Source organism: Sapajus apella, unplaced genomic scaffold (genome assembly GCF_009761245.1).
Source record: "Sapajus apella isolate SASKATOON/1434 unplaced genomic scaffold, GSC_monkey_1.0 scaffold30, whole genome shotgun sequence".
NCBI lineage: Eukaryota > Metazoa > Chordata > Mammalia > Primates > Cebidae > Sapajus > Sapajus apella.
Genome location: NW_022436970.1, coordinates 9,266,920 through 9,286,304, shown reverse-complemented (window position 1 = coordinate 9,286,304; position 19,385 = coordinate 9,266,920). Strand labels below are relative to the sequence as shown.

Here is a 19,385-nt window from a genome sequence, read left to right as displayed (position 1 = left end):
AAATATATTACTTATGATAGAAACAATAGCACAATAAAATTCCTAGAGATAAATCCAAAAGAAATGTTCAGAAACCACATAAAAAATATTAAATACTGTTAAGAAGCATACAAGAAGACTTGAAGAAAGACATGTCATGATTTTTAAACCTGAGGGAAATTGTAAAGATGTCCATCTTCTCTGAATTAATATCAATTGAATTATAAAATAAATACCTGTTTTAAGTGGAACATGACAAAGCGATACTAAAATTCATGTGGAAAAGTAATATAAGAAAAATCTAAACTATTCTGAAAATTCTTGATAGCAAACACTTAATGACTGTTAACTATGTTTTAAGCCCAATCCTGTGATGTTCTAGTCTCATTTAATTGTTATGCAGCCCTATTAGACAGATAGAATACCATCCCCATTTTATGGATGCAGAAACAGCAGTTTAGAGACATTAAATAATTGTCTACTATATGCTGGAGTCAAGATTTGAAGCTGGTGCAGTGGCTCGTGCCTGTAATTCCAGCACTCTGGGATGCCAAGGCGGGCAGATCACCTGTGGTGAGGAGTTTGAGACCAGCCTGGCCAACATGGTGAAACTCCATCTCTACTAAAAATACAAACTATTAGCTGGGGGTGGTGTTGGGCACCTGTAATCCCAGCTACTTGGAAGGCTGAGGTAGGAGAATCACTTGAACCCGGGAGATGGAGGTTGCGGTAAGCCGAGATCACACCATTGCACTCCAGCCTGGGCAACAAGAGCAAAACTCCGTCTCAAAAACCACCCAAAAAAAAAAAAAAAGATTCGAAGCAAGTATTCTAACATCAGAAACTGAGCCCTTAGCTAGTGCTCCATTCTGCTTAGAAGAAATCGGGCAGTCTCACAAGATGCTGAAATGTATTATAAAGCTACTGAATAAGTGTCATTCGAGTAAGAATAGATGGTTAAAGGGAATAGTTAAAACATCATCGAGAATTCAGACAAATCCTTGAGAGAAAATGCTATACAGTAAGGGCTGCCCTTTCAAATGAGTAAAGAAAAGATGAATGTTAACTAAATAATATTGGAACAATTGACTACTCCTTTGGGATAAATGAAACACCAAAATAAATTCCAGACAGGTCAAAGATGGAGATGCAATAGCGAAACCCTGAACATACCGGAAGAAGACAAAGGTATGTTGTTGTTTTTACATAATCTTCTAGTGGATAAGAGCTTTCTCAATACAGCAAAAAAGGAAAATAAATTTTCATGCCAAAAAAGTAATTACCCAAATAATAAAACGGTAAAATATTTGCAACACATAAACACAAGAATATCTTGTTTTCTATGTTTTTATAAAGCATATAAAAGGCTTTAACCAATAATTGAGAAAAGATGAATACTGAAGTAGAAAACTAGACAACGAATTTGCAGACTTCAACACAATTATGCAAATACAATCTGTTTTAAAATCTCTTATTATGGAAAACTTAAAACATACAGAAAAGTAGAGAGATTGGTTCAATGAACCCCTAGACCTCATTCCCAACTACAGCAGCAAGCAATTCCTGGCCACCCGTGTTTCATCCATACAACACTCACATTCCCAACCTACCCACCCACTGAATTTAATGAAGCAGGCCATTTGATCTGTAAATACATCACAGAGCACAGCTGCCCCTCAGAATTATCGGGGATTGATTTCAGGACCCCTGAGGATATCAAAATCTATTGATGTTCAAGTCCCTTACATAAAATTTGCGTTTAATTTATGCATATCTTCTTGTATACTTTCAGTCATCTCTAGATTACTCATAACTACTAATAATATGCAAAGGCTATGTAAATAGTTATTATTCTGTACTGTTTAGGAAATAATGACCCAAAAACAGTCTGTACATGTTCAGTACAGACATAACTATCTCTTTTTTCTTTTCTTTTTCTTTCCTTTTTTTTTTTTGAGGCAGAGTCTTCCTCTGTTGCCCAGGCTGGAGTGCAATGGCATGATCTCCACTCACTGCAACCTCCACCGTCCAGGTTCAAGCAATTCTCCTCCCTCAGACTTCTGAGAAACTAGGATTACAGGCATACACCACCATACCCGGCTTATTTTGTATTTTTAGTAGAGATGGGGTTTTGCCACGTTGGCCAGGCTGGTCTTGAACTCCTGACCTTAGGTGATCTGCCCACCTCAGCCTCCCAAAATGCTGGGATTACAGGCGTGAGCCATCGTGCCGGGCCCATCTTTCTTTTTTCTAGTATTTTCACCTGCAGCTGGTTGAGCCTATGGATGTGGAATACACAGATATGGAGAGTCAACTGGATATGTATATGATGATAAAATGATGTTTTCCCTGTTGTATTGGCAGAGGTCAATTAATAGGAATGAATTGTGCAGAGGGCTTTGAAAAAGGGAGAAAAACAAAAAGAATATGGCTCATACCTGAATATTCTCTCAGAGGGAAAAAAGGGAGTTTCGAAAATAAAGCAAATGTTTTCCACTTTCCTTCAACAAACAGAATAAGAACAGCCACAACTGCTTGAATACCGAATCTGGAACAAGAGGAGCGGAGGCATTTTGGGGAGGGCCGGTGGGAGGTAGGGGAGGGGTGGGGGGAATGTCCAGAAAAAGACAGGCTGAGCAGGAGTGACAAAGGTATTTCAAACCAACTCTTTCTTTCTTTTTTTTTTTTTTTTGAGACGGAGTTTCGCTCTTGTTGCCCAGACTGGAGTGCAATGGCGCGATCTCGGCTCACCGCAACCTCCGCCTCCTGGGTTCAGGCAATTCTCCTGCCTCAGCTTCCTGAGTAGCTGGGATTACAGGCATGCGCCACCATGCCCAGCTGATTTTTTGTATTTTTAGTAGAGACGGGGTTTCACCATGTTGACCAGGATGGTCTCGATCTCTTGACCTCGTGATCCACCCGCCTCGGCCTCCCAAAGTGCTGGGATTACAGGCTTGAGCCACCGCGCCCGGCCCCAAACCAACTCTTTCTATGTGCATCATCTGTGTGCTGAGTACACATGGTCTCTAGGAGGATGGTGTCAGCCTGCAAACTTGTTTTTTTTATTGTAGACTGCAAACTTCTTGAGGGCAGGCCCCTCATCTTTTCTTTTCTTTCTTTTTTTTTTTTTTGAGACGGAGTTTTGCTCTTGTTGCCTAGGCTGGAGTGCAATGGCATGATCACGGGGCTCACCACAACCTCTGCTTCCTGGGTTCAAGTGATTCTCCTGCTTCAGCCTCCCGAGTAGCTGGGATTACAAGCGTGTGCCACCATGCCTGGCTAATTTTGTATTTTTAGTAGAGATGGGGTTTTTCCATGTTGGTCAGGCTGGTCTCGAATTCCCAACTTCAGGTGATCCGCCCTCCTTGGCTTCCCAAAGTGCTGGGATTACAGGCATGAGCCACTGCACCCGGCATCTCATCTTTTCTTCTGTGCCTTATATCATGTTCGCCCTTATGTCATCAGCAATGAGGAATCGCTGTATCATCCCCACACCCTCCATCATGTGGCTGAATAACATTGATGAGTTGATTCCCAAACCTCCTTATCAGTCCATAAACTGACTGTGGCTTCATATGAATAAAATAGCAATAAGTGATAAAGGGCTTGGCCTTCAGCCTTTGGGGTAGCTGAGCACACTCAGAAAGGTATGTCACCTGATGGGCTCAACAGGCTTCCTGCCTGAGTCACTTTCCTGGGACCAGCCCTGTCAGCACTTTGCCTTTCTTCAAGTTATGTTTCAGGTCAGGGAGGAAGCTGAAAACTCAACAAGTAAAGACCTGACTTCTGAGTGCACACGAGGGGAGGACCTTAATATTAATATTAATATAATGCATGTCTTTTAAAATGGTCTGACTGAAACGAATTCAGTCCTAGGCGATCTGCAGGTGAGACACTGTTGAAGGCTGAATCCACAAACACCACCTGGCACCGCACTGGACTTCCTAATTTCCAAAGTCCTTCATCACAGAAGGGAAACTCCATTTTGTTCAACAAACCTTGGCTATTTAAGAACACACCATCTACGTATATGTAGGTGGTAAGGCAGGGGGTAGGTTGCAAACTGAATAAAATGAAGTCTTAGCCCTTGGTGATTTTACCATCTAGAAAAGTAGAACACTGTGCTAGTGAGACCAGTGATGTTTGAGCACCTGCTCTGCACCAGGCACTGTGTTAGGCACTTAGCATGTGTTATTTCAGGGCAGTTCAAGGTCCAAAGTTAGATGAGAGCTCAGAGAGGTTTCAGAAGTTTCCTGAGGAAGTGACACTGGAACTGGCTCTTGAGGAATAAGTATAATTTTAACAGGTTGAACTGATGAAAGCAGTGGAAGGAGCCAGGATTCTTTTTTTTTTTTTTTTTGGGACAGAGTTTCACTCTTGTTGCCCAGGCTGGAGTGCAATGCTGTGATCTCAGGTCACTGCAATCTCCACCTTTCCGGTTCAAGCAATTCTCCTGCATCAGCCTCCCGAATAGCTGGGAATACAGGCGCCCGCCACCACGCCCAGCTAATTTTTGTATTTTTAGTAGAAACTGGTTTCACCATGTTGGCCAGATTGGTCTCAAACTCCTGACCTCAAGTGATCCACCCACTTTGGCCTCCCAAAGTGCTGGGATTACGGGTGTGAGCCACTGCACCCAGCCAGTCTTCGTTTAAACTATAAACTCAGTTTCTCCCAAAATTAGTTTAGCCTGAGCCCAGGAATGAACAAGGACAGCTAGAAGCAAGACGGAGTCGATGAAGTTAGATCTCTTTTACTGTCTCAGTCATCATTTTGCAAAGGCAATTTCACAAGTGGGAAGAAAGGACTGGTAGATAGATGCAGGGCAGAGAGAGGGCTCTGAGCTTTGAGCCTGGATGATACAGGTTTGGCAAGACTATTCTAAGAAGGAGACCAGAGAAGGAAGTTTGGAGAAGGTAATTAATCTGAGTATGTTGAATTCGTCTTGCAGAAAAACCCTGTGAAGGAGACCTCTGGGAGGCTGTTTTAAATGCTGAGGAGGGAAAGGGGTGGGCCTAGAGACCCAGATTTGAAGTGATTTCTAGTCTATTCATAGCTGAAGCTCAAGAAGAGAGTAAGATGAGCAGAGATAGAGAAGACAGAGAGAAGAGGACATCAGACTCGAGTAAATTCAGTTTGAGCTAAGGGAGGAGTAAGAAAGGAAGACAGTGAAAGAGGCAGAGAATGAATATTAGGAAGCTGGACAAAAAGAACTGGGTAATTTGGAACGAAGTGTTGCCCAATTTTAGAATCACAAATAAAGCCAATGAAGATCTTTAAACATAAAAAAAAAAACAAAAAACAAACAAAAAAACTGGGTAATTGACAATGCGAATGAAGAGGGAGGAGGAGAGGACTTTAATTCTTTAGGAGATACCAGATTAGAAAAAAATAAGGAATTAGTGAGAAAAAAAAATGATGGAGTGGTTAAACATCTGTGTTGCTCTCCTTTGAGAAGGTTAACTATGGAAAGAGGAAAAGGGTGTTGGTGGCTGCAAACCACAGAAAGGCTGAGAAAGGGTTTTACCATAGCTCTGCCTCTAATCGCTGACTCATGATCTCACATAAGACACTTAACCTCAAGCCATTTGCCTGTAAACGTAACTGGCATAAATAACATCAGGCATGCCCATTTCACAGGACAAGTGCTTCCCTCTCAGACCATAAGCTCGAGGACAGCGGCCGTCCACACCTTATTTACTTTCATCTTCCCAAGACAATAGTCCTTCGGAGGATGCCGAGTGGCGTGGGAAGTACGAGCAGGGACGAGCGTCGACCGGCCCGCGGCTTCACTGCTTCCGCATCGCTGTGCGGCCGCCTCACCGCGCATCCCGCCTGAATTCTTCACCACCGAGATGAGAACTGTGATCGCCCCTATTCCACAGAGGAGACGCGGTGAAGGAGGAGCAGTCACAGACTCGAAGCCCCCAATCGGCGGCTCTTGGAAATGGATGAGTTTTTCACTCGCACGCTACGAGGCGACAAGGCACGCGGAAGAGAAGGGAAGAGAGCCAAGGCCAATAATTTATCTCAAAGTAAAAGACCTCCCGGGAGAAACAAACAAACAAACAAACAAACCAAAAAGCAAAAACCAAACAAGAACCCGGCTATGAGCCTCTGCGCTTGCGCTCTCCTAGGTCTACTAGGCAGCCGCCAGCCCCTAGGCCAGCGTCTTAGTGCGCCTGCGCCAAGCCCGACTTCCGCCAAGGCTCTATCGGCTTCCAGGCTACTTCTCCCGGCCCAGGGAGGGCCTGCGTTTTGGTGAGAGGAAGGAGTCTGGTGACGGTGCGCGCGTGCTGATGACGAAAGCGGAAGTACACGAGCAGAGGAGGGACCAGAACCCAAGAGGGGCTCGGGATTGCGGAAGTTTGGTGGGGAGGGTCGGACCGCTGGTGGAGCGCAGTGTTGTCTAAAACAAGTGCCGGAAGGGAGGCTGCGGGTCGCGGTCGGAGAACCACCGTCCTCCCCAGTTTGGTAACTGTTACCCCGGACGCAGTTCGACGTTGCTGCTGTTGGCTCTCCTCGCCCCTCATTCCCCCCGGGAACCGCCCGAGAACTCCGCTATGGCATCCACTTCGCCCAACCTCCAGGTATCATTGCTCATCTCCCGTCCCCTGAGGGAGCTGGGACCCAGGGGAGGCGCGAGAAGCGGGTAGGGGGCGAGGAGAAGGGAGGAAGCGGCTGCGCCTGTGGTCGGGGCGGAGGAGGGCGGGTCCGGGGAGCTGCAGCAGGTGGGAGAGGGACCCGTCTTTCACCAGAAAGGTCGTTTCTGGCCGGCTCTTGGGGTCTCCCTAGCCACTGGCTTTGTGAGACTTCACTTTTGTTGGAGCTTCCCTCTTTCCCCCCCTCCCCGCTAAACTGGCCAAGATCTGGGCAGGTCTCTCCCGATCAGTGTTAGGGAGAAAGAAAGAACGTAATGTTTGCAAAAAGCTGTGTTCTGGACCAGTTGAAAAGAGAGTAGTCATAGTTCGGTTCCATCTTAGTTTCTCAAGCTGACAGCAGACCTCTTTCCGAGCTGTCAAGTGGGTAGAAATATGGGAACAGCCCAAGAATCTGAGGTTACAGCCAGCCTACATACAATCTCCGTGAAGCCATTACATTTATGTGCACTCTCCTGTGACTCCCAGATTGTAGTGTGTATGTCGAGAAGTATTCTTAAGCTTCTCTGTGACTCCACTTTCCCTCCCCCACCGCAGTGAGCACAGTGTTTTGTACACAAATCATGGAATCCTACGATTTTAGACAATCGTTAGTCCTTTGTGGAATGGAATTCGTTCAGAAAAGAGATTCATGTAATATGGTGTCTCCCATCCCCAGAATAGATCTAGGGCTTCAGTGCAGTTTAAAATGTAATGTGGCTTAATGTAGAGGACTCCCAGTCCAGGAAGTCAATTAGAAACAAAAGAGTAGCCTAAATACTTTTATTGAATCCTTGTCTTGGACTTGCGGTAGTTTGTTGAACAGGCATTTATTGGAGTGCCTGATAGATGCATTGAAGGTAATGGAAGAACTCCCTAACCCATGATAATTGATTCTGAAGAAAGACCCCTTAAAGTAGACCCACTTAACAGAGATTAAAATTTCACACACACATACCCAAAAAGAGTGGGAAAAGAGGCTTGCTTGGGACTTTTATCTTGAATGTCGACCTAGAAGATTATGAAAATAATTGCTTTTTATCTTTCACAAAATATAATTGCAACAGTGACTGATTTTGTAGAATAAGTCGTGTCGATTTGTCTGTGTCCCCTCCCTCCCTCCCTCCCTCCCTTCCTTCCTTTCCTTCTTTTTCTTTTCTTTCCTTTTTTTCTTTTTTCCTATTTATTTTATTGCATTTTAGGTTTTGGGGTACATGTGAAGAACCTGGAAGATTGTTGCATAGGTACACACGTGGCAGTGTGATTTGCTGCCTTCCCCCCTATCACCCACATCTGGCATCTCTCCCCTTGCTATCTATCCCCAGCTCCCCACCTCCCACCGTCCCTCCCCTATTTCCCCCCAACTGACCCCAGTGTGTAGTGCTCCCCTCCCTGTGTTCATGTGTTCTCATTGTTCAACACCCGCCTGTGAGTGAGAACATGCAGTGTTTGATCTTCTGCTCTTCTGTCAGTTTGCTGAGAATGATGATTTCCAGGTTCATCCATGTCCCTACAAAGGACACAAACTCATCGTTTTTGATGGCTGCATAATATTCCATGGTGTATATGTGCCACATTTTCCCTGTCCAGTCTATCATCGATGGGCATTTGGGTTGGTTCCAGGTCTTTGCTATTGTAAACAATGCTGCAGTGCACATTCGTGTGCATGTGTCCTTATAGTAGAACGATTTATAATCCTTTGGATAGATATCCAGTAATGGGATTGCTGGGTCAAATGAAATTTCTGTTTCTAGGTCCTTGAGGAATTGCCACACTGTCTACACTCCCACCAACAGTGTAAAAGTGTTCCTATTTCTCCACATCCTCTCCAGCATCTGTTGTCTCCAGATTTTTTAAGGATCGCCATTCTGACTGGCGTGAGATGGTATCTCAGTGTTGTTTTGATTTGCATTTCTCTGATGATCAGTGATGATGAGCATTTTTTCATATGTTTGTTGGCCTCATGTATGTCTTCTTTTGTAAAGTATCTGTTCATATCCTTTGCCCATTTTTGAATGGGCTTGTTAGTTTTTTTCTTGTAAATCTGTTTTAGTTCTTTGTAAATTCAGGATATCAGCCCTTTGTCAGATGGGTAAACTGCAAAAATTTTTTCCCATTCTGTTGGTTGCCGATTGACTCTAATGACTGTTTCTTTTGCTGTGCAGAAGCTGTGGAGTTTGATTAGGTCCCATTTGTCTATTTTGGCTTTTGTTGTCAATGCTTTTGGTGTTTTGGTCATGAAGTCTTTGCCTACACCTATGTCCTGAATGGTTTTGCCTAGATTTTCTTCTAGGGTTTTTATGGTGTTAGGTCTTATGTTTAAGTCTTTAATCCATCTGGAGTTAATTTTAGTGTAAGGTGTCAGGAAGGGGTCCAGTTTCTGCTTTCTGCACATGGCTAGCCAGCTTTCCCAACACCATTTATTAAACAGGGAATCCTTTCCCCATTGCTTGTTTTTGTCTGGTTTGTCAAAGATCAGATGGTTGTAGATATGTTGTGTTATGTCCGAGACCTCTGTTCTGTTCCATTGGTCTATATCTCTGTTTTGGTACCAGTACCATGCTGTTTTGATTACTGTAGCCTTGTAGTATAGTTTGAAGTCTGGTAGTGTGATGCCTCCCGCTTTGTTCTTTTTGCTTAGAATTGACTAGGCTATGCGGGTTCTCTTTTGGTTCCATATGAAGTTTAAGGTGGTTTTTTCCAGTTCTGCGAAGAAGGTCATTGGTAGCTTGATGGGGATAGCATTGAATCTGTAAATTACTTTGGGCAGGATGGCCATTTTCATGATATTGATTCTTCCTAACCATGAACATGGAATGTTTCTCCATCTGTTTGTGTCCTCTCTTATTTCGTTGAGCAGTGGCTTGTAGTTCTCCTTGAAGAGGTTCTTTACGTTCCTTGTTAGTTGTATTCCCAGGTATTTTATTCTCTTTGTGGTAATTGTGAATGGAAGTTTGTTCTTGATTTGGCTCTCTTTAAGTCTGTTATTGGTGTATAGGAATGCATGTGATTTTTGCACATTGATTTTGTATCCTGAGACTTTGCTGAAGTTGTTTATCAGTTTCAGGAGATTTGGGCTGAAACGATGGGGTCCTCTAGATATACAATCATGTCGTCTGCAAATAGAGACAATTTGACTTCTTCCTTTCCTATTTGAATACCCTTTATTTCTTTTTCTTGCCTGATTGCTCTGGCTAGAACTTCTAGTACTATATTGAATAGGAGTGGTGAGAGAGGGCATCCTTGTCTAGTGCCACATTTCAAGGGGAATGCTTCCAGTTTTTGCCCATTCAGTATGATATTGGCTGTTGGTTTGTCATAAATAGCTTTTATTATTTTGAGATATGTTCCGTCAATACCTAGCTTATTGAGGGTTTTTAGCATAAAGGGCTGTTGAATTTTGTCAAAGGCCTTCTCTGCATCAATTGAGATAATCATGTGGTTTTTGTCTTTGGTTCTGTTTATGTGGTGAATTACGTTTATAGACTTGCGTATATTGAACCAGCCTTGCATCCCTGGGATGAAGCCTACTTGATCATGGTGGATAAGCTTTTTGATGTGCTGTTGCAATCGGCTTGTCAGTATTTTATTGAAGATTTTTGCACCTGTGTTCATCATGGATATTGGCCTGAAGTTTTCTTTTCTTGTTGAGTCTCTGCCGGGTTTTGGTATCAGGATGAAGTTGGTCTCATAGAATGATTTGGGAAGAATTCCCTCTTTTTGTATTTTTTGGAATAGTTTCAGAAGGAATGGTACCAGCTCCTCTTTGTATGTCTGGTAGAATTTGGCTGTGAACCCATCTGAACCTGGGCTTTTTTTTGGGTGGTAAGCTCTTAATTGCTGCCTCAACTTGAGACCTTGTTATGGGCCTATTCAGGGTTTCGGCTTCTTCCTGGTTTAGGCTTGGGAGGAGGCAAGTGTCCAGGAATTTATCCATTTCTTCCAGGTTTACTATTTTATGTGCATAGAGTTGTTTGTAATAATCTCTGATGATGGTTTGAATTTCTGTGGAATCTGTGGTGATATCCCCTTTATCGTTTTTTATTGCATCAATTTGGTTATTCTCTCTTTTCTTTTTTATTAATCTGGCTAGTGGTCTGTCTATTTTGTTGATCTTTTCAAAAAACCAGCTCCTGGATTTATTGATTTTTTGAAGGATTTTTTTTGTGTCTCTATCTCCTTCAGTTCTGCTCTGATAGTGGGAGACTTGAACACACCATTGTCAATGTTAGACAGATCAACCAGACAGAAAATTAACAAGGATATCCAGGACTTGAACTCAGACCTGGACCAAGCAAACCTAATAGACATTTACAGAACTCTCAACCCCAAATCCACAGAATATACATTCTTCTCAGCACCACATCACACCTACTCTAAAATTGACTACATAATTGGCGGTAAATCACTCCTCAGCAAATGCAAAAGAACGGAAATCATAGCAAACAGTCTCTCAGACCACAGTGCAATCAAGTTAGAACTCAGAATTCAAAAACTAACCCAGAACTGCACAGCTTCATGGAAACTGAACAACTTGCTCTTGAATGTTGACTGGATAAACAATGAAATGAAGACAGAAATAAAGATGTTCTTCGAAACCAACGAGAATGAAGACACAACATACCAGAATCTCTGGGACACATTTAAAGCAGTCTCTAGAGGAAAATATATAGCAATAAGTGCCCATATGAGAAGCAAGGAGAGATAAAAAATTGACACTCTATCGTCAAAACTGAAAGAGCTAGAGGAGCAAGATCAAAAAAACTCAAAGTCCTTTGTTTCTTTAGATGGAGTCTCACTCTGTTTCCCAGGCTGCAGGGCAGTGGTGCGATCTCAGCTCGCTACAACGGCTGCCTCCTGGGTTCAAGCGATTCTCCTGCCTCAGCCTCCCGAATAGCTGGGACTACAGGCGCCCACCACCACGCCTGGCTAATTTTTGTATTTTTAGTAGAGATGGGGTTTTCCCACCTTGGGCCAGGCTTGCCTCGAACTCCTGACCTCAGGTGATCCGCCCACCTCAGCCTCCCAAAGTGCTCAGATTCCAGGCGCGAGCCACAGCACCTGGCTGTCTATACCTTTTTCACCAAGATTGTATTAAACTAAGATTCAGCAATCTTCACTTGAGTTTTCTGTAGCCCTATTTGGAAAGTTTCTTTTTGGTAAGCATATTTGGAAAAAGTGCTGGTCATTTGGTAAAAGTATTTTTCCCTTGGGTACCCAAGGTGATTCTTTTGAAGTGCCCATCTTGTCATCATTGTTAGCTTTTTGACTAGTTTTATTCCACTAACTTCTCATTTGTTAGAGACTTCACATGTGATTTGGATACTCTACAACATAATCTTCATTCATTCACTGATACCTTTCCTTCTGCAAAATTTGCTGGGTATCGTTGTTGTTTTGAGACAGTCTTGCTCTGATGCCCAGGCTGGAGTGCAGTGAAATGACCTTGGCTCACTGCAACCTCCACCTCTCAGGTTCAAGTGATTCTTGTGCCTCGGCTTCCCGTGTAGGTGGGATTACAGGCACCAGCCACCACACCCGGGTAATTTTTTCTATTTTTAGTAGAGATGGGGTTTCACCATGTTGGCCAGGCTGGTCTGGACCTCCTGACCTCAAGTGATCTGCCCACCTCAGCCTCCCAAAGTGTTGGGATAACAGGCGTGAGCCACAGGGCCTGGCCCCAGAATGCATCATATTTGAATTGGACTGTTAGATGTTCTTCAGTGAATCAGCTACAGACTGACCAATACTGTTAAACAGGAGGGATCTTGAATTGTGATTTTATTAGTGGTAGGTTCACATGTGTGCTTTCTCTTTCAAACTTTTCAACCTTCTAACCTGGGAAATTTGGATTAATATTCACTTAATGACTAACTTCCCCCTGAACAAGGCAAAAATCCCTGTGGCCAGATGCTTATAATCTAATGAGGGAATGCAGATAACTAAAAATCAAAATTATATAATAATATAATAAAGCTACACAGTGGTCTCCACTTCTCTGTGGTTTTACTTTCCATAATTTCAATAACCCACCATTAACCTGGGTCCAAAAATTTTTAAATGAAAAATTCCAGAATAAACAGTTCATAATTTTTAAACACTGTGTTTAAAAATACACTTCACTTCATGTTATCACGTAGGCATTTTATTTCACATCATCATAAGAAGGTTGAGAACAGTGCAATAAGATGTTGAGAGAGAGAAACCACATTCACATAACTTTTATTACAGTATATTGTAATAAAATGTACTGGGCGAGGAGGCAAAGTCTATGTGATGGGAGATTAGTGTAGTATCCATTCAAATAAAGTGGAAAGCATTGATCAGAGGAGAAAAATTGAAGATGGTGAAGAGTCAGGCTTGTATCTGCCTATGTTTTTTTTTTTTTTTTTTTTTTTTGAGAGAGAGTCTCACTCTGTTGCCCAGGCTGGAGTGCAGTGGCATGATCTCCACTTTTTGTAACCTCTGCCTCCTGGGTTCAAGCGATTCTCCTGCCTCAGCCCCCCAAGTAGCAGGTAGGATTACAGGCATGCACCACCATATCCAGCTTATTTTTGTATTTTTAGTAGAGAAGGACGCCATATTGGCCAGGCTGGTCTCAAACTCCTGACCTCAGGTGATCCACCAGCCTCGGCCTCCCAAAATGCTGGGCTTATAGACATGAGCCACTGCGTCCGTCTGTATCTGCATTGTAAAAGTGAGGGAGGAGGAAGAGTCTGGGTTTTCTCCCAGATTTCTGGGTTGGGTGTCTTAGTAGGTAGGGATTATTTTTGGGAATACAAAAGGAGAGATATTTGGGGCCAGGGCAAGGGAGCAAAATAATTTGGTTTTGAAGTTGTTGAATTTGAGATGCTTGTGGAGGCAATCAAATGGAAATGTCCAGTGAGTATTTACATACATATGTGTAGAACTAGGGGGAGGGGACTAGGCTGCAAATAAGAGTTTGGGAGTTATTAGCATACAGATGGTAGCAGAGGCTGTAGGCATACAGAGTCACATCCTGGAGAGTTTGCGGAATAAGGCAAAACAAAGACCAAGGTAGAAATTCTGTGGATTAGTGACATCTAAGGAGAGAGAAACGGGAGCCTGGAAAAGAATTACTAATCAAAAGTAAAACCAGGCCAGGCGTGGTGGCTCATGCTTGTAATGCCAGCATTTTGGGAGGCCGAGGCAGGCAGATCGCTTGAGCTCAGGACTTTGAGAACAGTCTGGGCAACATGACAAAATCCCCTCTCTACAAAAATTAGCTGGGTGTGGTGGTGCATGCCTATAGCCCCAGCTACTCCAGAGGGTAAGGTGGTGGATGGCTTGAGCCTGGGAGGTGGAGGTTGCAGTGGTCATACCACTGTACTCCAGCCTGGGTAACACAGAGAGACCCTGCCTAAAAAACTTAAAAAAAAAAAAAGGCCAAACCTAGAAGAAAATGGTGTCATGACAGCCAAGAAAGGAGACACTGTCAGTGTATTTGTTGTTAGTGTTAAATGCCACAGAGAGGAATGAGATAAGCATAAGATTTCGCTATCAGGAGGCAGAAAGCATTGCTGTGGGAGAAATAGGAGATGAGGAAACTGAGATGAACATGGATATTCTTTGGGATTTTGCTGTGGAGGCAAAGAGATGAGTAAGATGTAGGGAGAGGAGAGCCGAGGAGCCGAGGGGAGTTGGTGTATAGTTTGTGTTCTGCAGATATGAGTCCAAGATAGGACAAAACATTTTTCTGCTAAGGGAAAATGGAAAGGTTGGAGAGAACGGTTGAGGGTCATATCATTGATGGAATAACTGTCAGCCAAGGAAGATGGGGATCAGCTCCACACAAAGGAGAAAGAATTGGTCTCAACAGACAGGGCCTGGAACACCTTTTCTCCTCAGGTAGGTGATTGTAGAAGTTACCCCATTTCTCAGGGTTTTCTAAGGTGGATGTGTCTGGGTCTCCTAAGTGGAAAAGGACAATTCCACATGTTCCCAATCTTTATATTTCCATATTGATGACTGGATCCTGACTGATCCTGTGGTGATACAGTCACTCAGTCTGTGTCAGCTACTGTGCTAGACTCTGGGAATATAAAGAAATGAAGACAACAGATAAAACTGCTGTTCTCCTGGAGCTTACATACTAATGGGAGAGAGGTGCCAATAAATTAAAACAATAAAAAAAAAAAAAACCCATGTGCATGCTTGCACATGCACACACAAAGATCATCAGCCTTAAGTCACGGAAAACCACGTAGGGTGGGAGTAAACAGAGAGGAGTCCCGGCCCAAACCTGGTGAATATACTTCATTGTCACATACGAGAGGAAGACTCGATGAAGGAGACTGAGAAGGAGCTGCTGGAGAGGTGGGAGGAAAACCCACAAAGTGGTGGTTAGGGGCTCAGCAGAGGACAGTGTCCAAGGAGGAAGAAATAATCAACTTTGCAAAGTACTGTCAAGATCAAGAGGACAGAGCCGGTGGTGGGATCTAGCACCCTAGAGAGCCTTGATAGGAGCCGTTTTATTATGTGATAAGGGAAAGAGAATAGAGGCCACTCTGGTGAGATTTTTGGCTCCAAAAGGTAGCAGAGAAACAGAACTAACACTGAATAGTGTTTTGTTGTCAAATAAGACTTTTTAAAGGAGGGCTGTTTGTATGTTGATGGAAGTACCCAGTGGAGAGAAGTTGTTAAGAATGACAGAAGTGAGGTAACCAAAAGGAAGAAGATACTGAAAAAGCAGTAGGGAATTTTTTTTTCATTCATTAAACAATTTTGAGTACCTGTCATATGCCAGCACCATTCTAGGTTTGGGAAGCTCAAGGTGAAGTTCTGTCCTCATGGAGCCTGCCTCCCTAAAGCAGATAGCTAGTGAGTGAGTGGACAGGTAAATGTATGACAATGCTGGGATGAGAGAGTGCACCGGGGGACAGAGAGCAGGCATGAGGTGCAGCCTTTGCTATGCAAATTAGGGAGGGCCTCTTTGAGGACTTGCCGTTTGAACTAGGACCGAAAAGGAGACATCATGCATCATTCTGGGGAAAGGAAGGAAGAGCATTCTAGGTGGGAGGGGTCCAACTGCTCAGGGTGCCTGAGTGCAAGAGGATTCTAGGGTTCAGAGGAGAACCAAACAGAGCTAAGGCCCAGGTTATTTCAGACCTTGTAGCTCAGCTTGTAGCATCAAGACTTTACTGTTTTCAGTGAGAAGCCATCAAAGGTTGTCTTGTATGTTTTCAGATGGCAAGGGAGGGAGCAGGCTTATCACTCATGAGGCTGGGTAGGAGTTTTGACATATATGATAGCAGACTGAACTAGGATGTTAGCAAGGGAGATGGTGAGGATTATATTCGGAAAGAAAATTAGCTCTGGCTGAAGAGGAAAGATGTTGCTTGATGGACCAGAGCAGATGGAGCCGGAAGAGGGGAAGACAGGCAGCAGACTGTCAGTATTACCCTTCTGAGATTGAAGAATTCCAGTCAATTGTAAATGATAAGAGGCAAGACCTCCAGAGGCTGCAGACACAAAGGAATGAACTAAATGCAGAAGTTCACCTGTTGCAGGAGGAGCTACAGCTGCTGCAGGAAGAGGGCTCCTGTATGGGGGAAGTAGTCTGGGCCATGGATAAGGAGAAAGTGTTAGTCAAGGTGTATCCCAAGGGCAAGTTTGGATTAGATGTGGACAGAAACAGCAGCATCAATGACAAGAGACCCAGTTGCCAGGTGGTGCTAAGAAATGATTGCTACACACTGCACAGTATCATACCCAACAAGGGAGACCAACTGGTGTCACCAATGATGGTGGAGAAGGAGAAGATGCAAGCCTTGATTAGGAGATGATTGGTGGACTGGACAAGCAGATTAAGGACATGAGAGAAATGATCGAGCCACTGTTAGGCCTCCCAAGCTCTTTGAAGCACTGGTTATCACACAGCCGAAGGTGGTGCCGCTGGAAGTGGGTTCTGGAGGGGACAGTGAAGTGCTGCACATTGTGCTGGAGGTTCTCAATCAACTGGACAGCTGAGAGGGAGGCCGCCAGGAAATCAAAGTTATCGCTGCTTCACTCAGGACACATCAACAGAAAAACTAAATTCCAGCTGGACATTTTGATGATCCATTCTCAGAAAATGAAACTGACCAGGGCATTAACCAGAGAAAAATTGCTAAGCTTAGGCAAGGAGCATCAGGGGCTGAAGTGAAAGTCTTATACAGAAAAGCCAGCAAATATGCCCTGAAGGAACAGCGAGTCCATGTCACCTGGGAGGACTTTGAGACAGCTGTAGCCAGTGTCATGCAGAAGGATAGCGAGCAAAAGATGTCCATCAAGAAACTATGGAAGGGGGTGGATGTCCTTTGTGTGGATCCCTCTGGTAAAGCTTTGTGGAATGAAAAAATAAAATAATTAGCTACCCAAAGTTAAAATAATTAGCTCCCCAAAGTTAACCATAGAAGACGTGGTTAATTTTATTTCAAATGAAAAATGCTAAGAGACATGGTTAATTTTATTTCAGATGAAAAATGTTGACAGAAATAAGGTTGAAGTGGAGCATTCATCAGCAGAAAAAAAAAAAAATGCATATCCTCTTAATTCATTATCTTTGATTAAAGGTTTAACATTTGCCACCCAGTACAGTGGCTGCATGTAGCTATTTTAATTTTAATTACATAAACCCACTCCTCAGTCACACTAGCCACATTTCAAGTGCTCAGAAGCCATATATACAGACATTCTCATCATCAGGGAAAGGCCGGCTTAATTAGTACCATGTTTGGAGCTAGATGCTTAAATAATACTAACTGCAGTATAAGAGATTAACAAAAATCAGTGTGGTGCTGCAGTAAGGCCCCACTGCATGAGAGGAACAAATGGCTGAAGAGGTGAGTGCCACAGCATTTCAAAATAACCTGAGAAGAAAATTATAGTTAGAATAACAAAGAACTTATTTCTAGGCCGGGCACAGGGCTCATGCCCTCAGGAAAATTTTAGTTTGAGAAAACTGTAGATTCACATACAATTGTAAAAAATACAGAGAATCCAGCGTTCTCTTTATCCATTTGCCTCCAGTGGTAGCATCTTATAAAACTGGGACAATATCACAGCCAGGTTATTGACATTGATACATTCCACAACTCTTACTCACATTTTGTCAGTCTTGTCCTCATGTGTTTTTCTGTGTGTGGGTGTGGGTGTGTTTGTGCAGTTTTATCATGTATAGATTTGTGTTACATTTTGAGAGTTCTTTATGTATTCTAGATACTAGTTCTTTGTTACATATGTTTTGCTAATATTTCTCCCAGTCTATAGATTGTCTTTTCATTCTTTAAAAGGATCTTTTAGAGAGCAAAAGTTTTGCCATAAGGTCCAGTTACCATTTTTTTTTTTCTTTTATATAGCGTGCTTTTGATGTCAAATCTAAGAACCCTTTGCCAAGCCCCAGATCCTAAGTTTTCCATGTTTTCTCTCAAAGTTTTAGCTGGGTGCAGTGGTTTGCACTCGTGGTCTTGCTACTTGGCGAGGCTGATGCAAGATGATCACTTGAGCTTAGGAGTTTGAGGCTAGCTTAGGCAAGATAGTGAGATCGAATCCCTTCTCAACAAAATAAGAATATAAATTTTGTAGTTTTATATTTAATTCTGTGATCCATTTTTGAGTTAATTTCTGAAGTATTAAGTCAAGATTCTTGTAGGTGTACGCTTATGGATGTCTAGTTGCTCTAGCACCGCTTTTTACAAAGACTGACTCGGTGCCGTTGACTGGCTTTTTTCATCATTTTCAAAAATCTCTTGGCTTTATTAGTATGGATTTATTTCTGGGAGGTTTTAAAAAAATACTACAAAAGTAGTCCATGTTCCTTATGGACATTTTTTAGAAGATGTGAAGAAGTAGAAAATGAAAAATCAATGAAGTTTTATCAGAGATAAGCTGTGTTAAATTTCCTTCCCATCTTTTTCCTGTGCTTTTTTTAAAACCTCCCAGAAATAAATCCATACTAATAAAGCCAAGAGATTTTTGGGAGGGTTTAAAAAACTCAAGCCTGTAATCCCCGCACTTTGGGAGGCCGAGGCGGGTGGATCATGAGGTCAAGAGATCGAGACCATCCTGGTCAACATGGTGAAACCCCGTCTCTACTAAAAATACAAAAAATTAGCTGGGCATGGTGGCACGTGCCTGTAATCCCAGCTACTCAGGAGGCTGAGGCAGGAGAATTGCCTGAACCCAGGAGGCGGAGGTTGCAGTGAGCCGAGATCGCGCCATTGCACTCCAGCCTGGGTAACAAGAGTGAAACTCCGTCTCAAAAAAAAAAAAAAAAAAAGAAATTGTGTCCTGCTTTTTAAAAATGCCCATTATAAACATTTTCCATGTTATTACAAATATTTTTCAGTGTTATTTTAGTGATCCTTTGATATTCTGTTTTGTGGCATCCTTTATGGTTTAAGTTTACAGGTTTTGTTTTTGTTGCTTAAAAGAACTCTCTGGTTAATGTCTTTGCTCAGTGAGCCTTTTAGTTAATTACTAAATTGAAATATATGAGTATTTTTTAGATTCTTGATATTTCATTGATCCATTGCTTCTGAAGGGATTTCACCCCATTTACATTTCCACTATTATATTTTTTAGATTAAAGCAGCATTTAATTTTTGAAAATTTCCCTAAATGCTTTAGTTTGAATTTTCAGATTCTATTTCTTATTATTCCTAAATTTAACTTAGCTAGGTGAAAATTATGTGTAAATGTTAGTGATTGGTACTAAAGTAATATTCAGTGGCATTTATTAATATAACAAATGTAATTTGCATTTTA

General features: G+C 42.7%; 1 protein-coding gene and 1 pseudogene across 1 annotated transcript in view; both read left to right on the top strand.

Annotated features, from left to right (window-relative positions):
* The first annotated feature begins 6,285 nt into the window (after window positions 1-6,285).
* The window catches only part of VPS4B (vacuolar protein sorting 4 homolog B), a 33,992-nt gene continuing 20,892 nt past the window's right edge, over window positions 6,286-19,385 (top strand). Inside the window, exon 1 of the mRNA XM_032293688.1 lies at window positions 6,286-6,569. Within this exon, the coding sequence (XP_032149579.1) occupies window positions 6,543-6,569 (27 nt within the window). The 5' untranslated portion in view covers window positions 6,286-6,542. The remainder of the gene's footprint in view (window positions 6,570-19,385) is intronic.
* On the top strand, window positions 13,927-17,507 carry LOC116561768 (annotated as a pseudogene).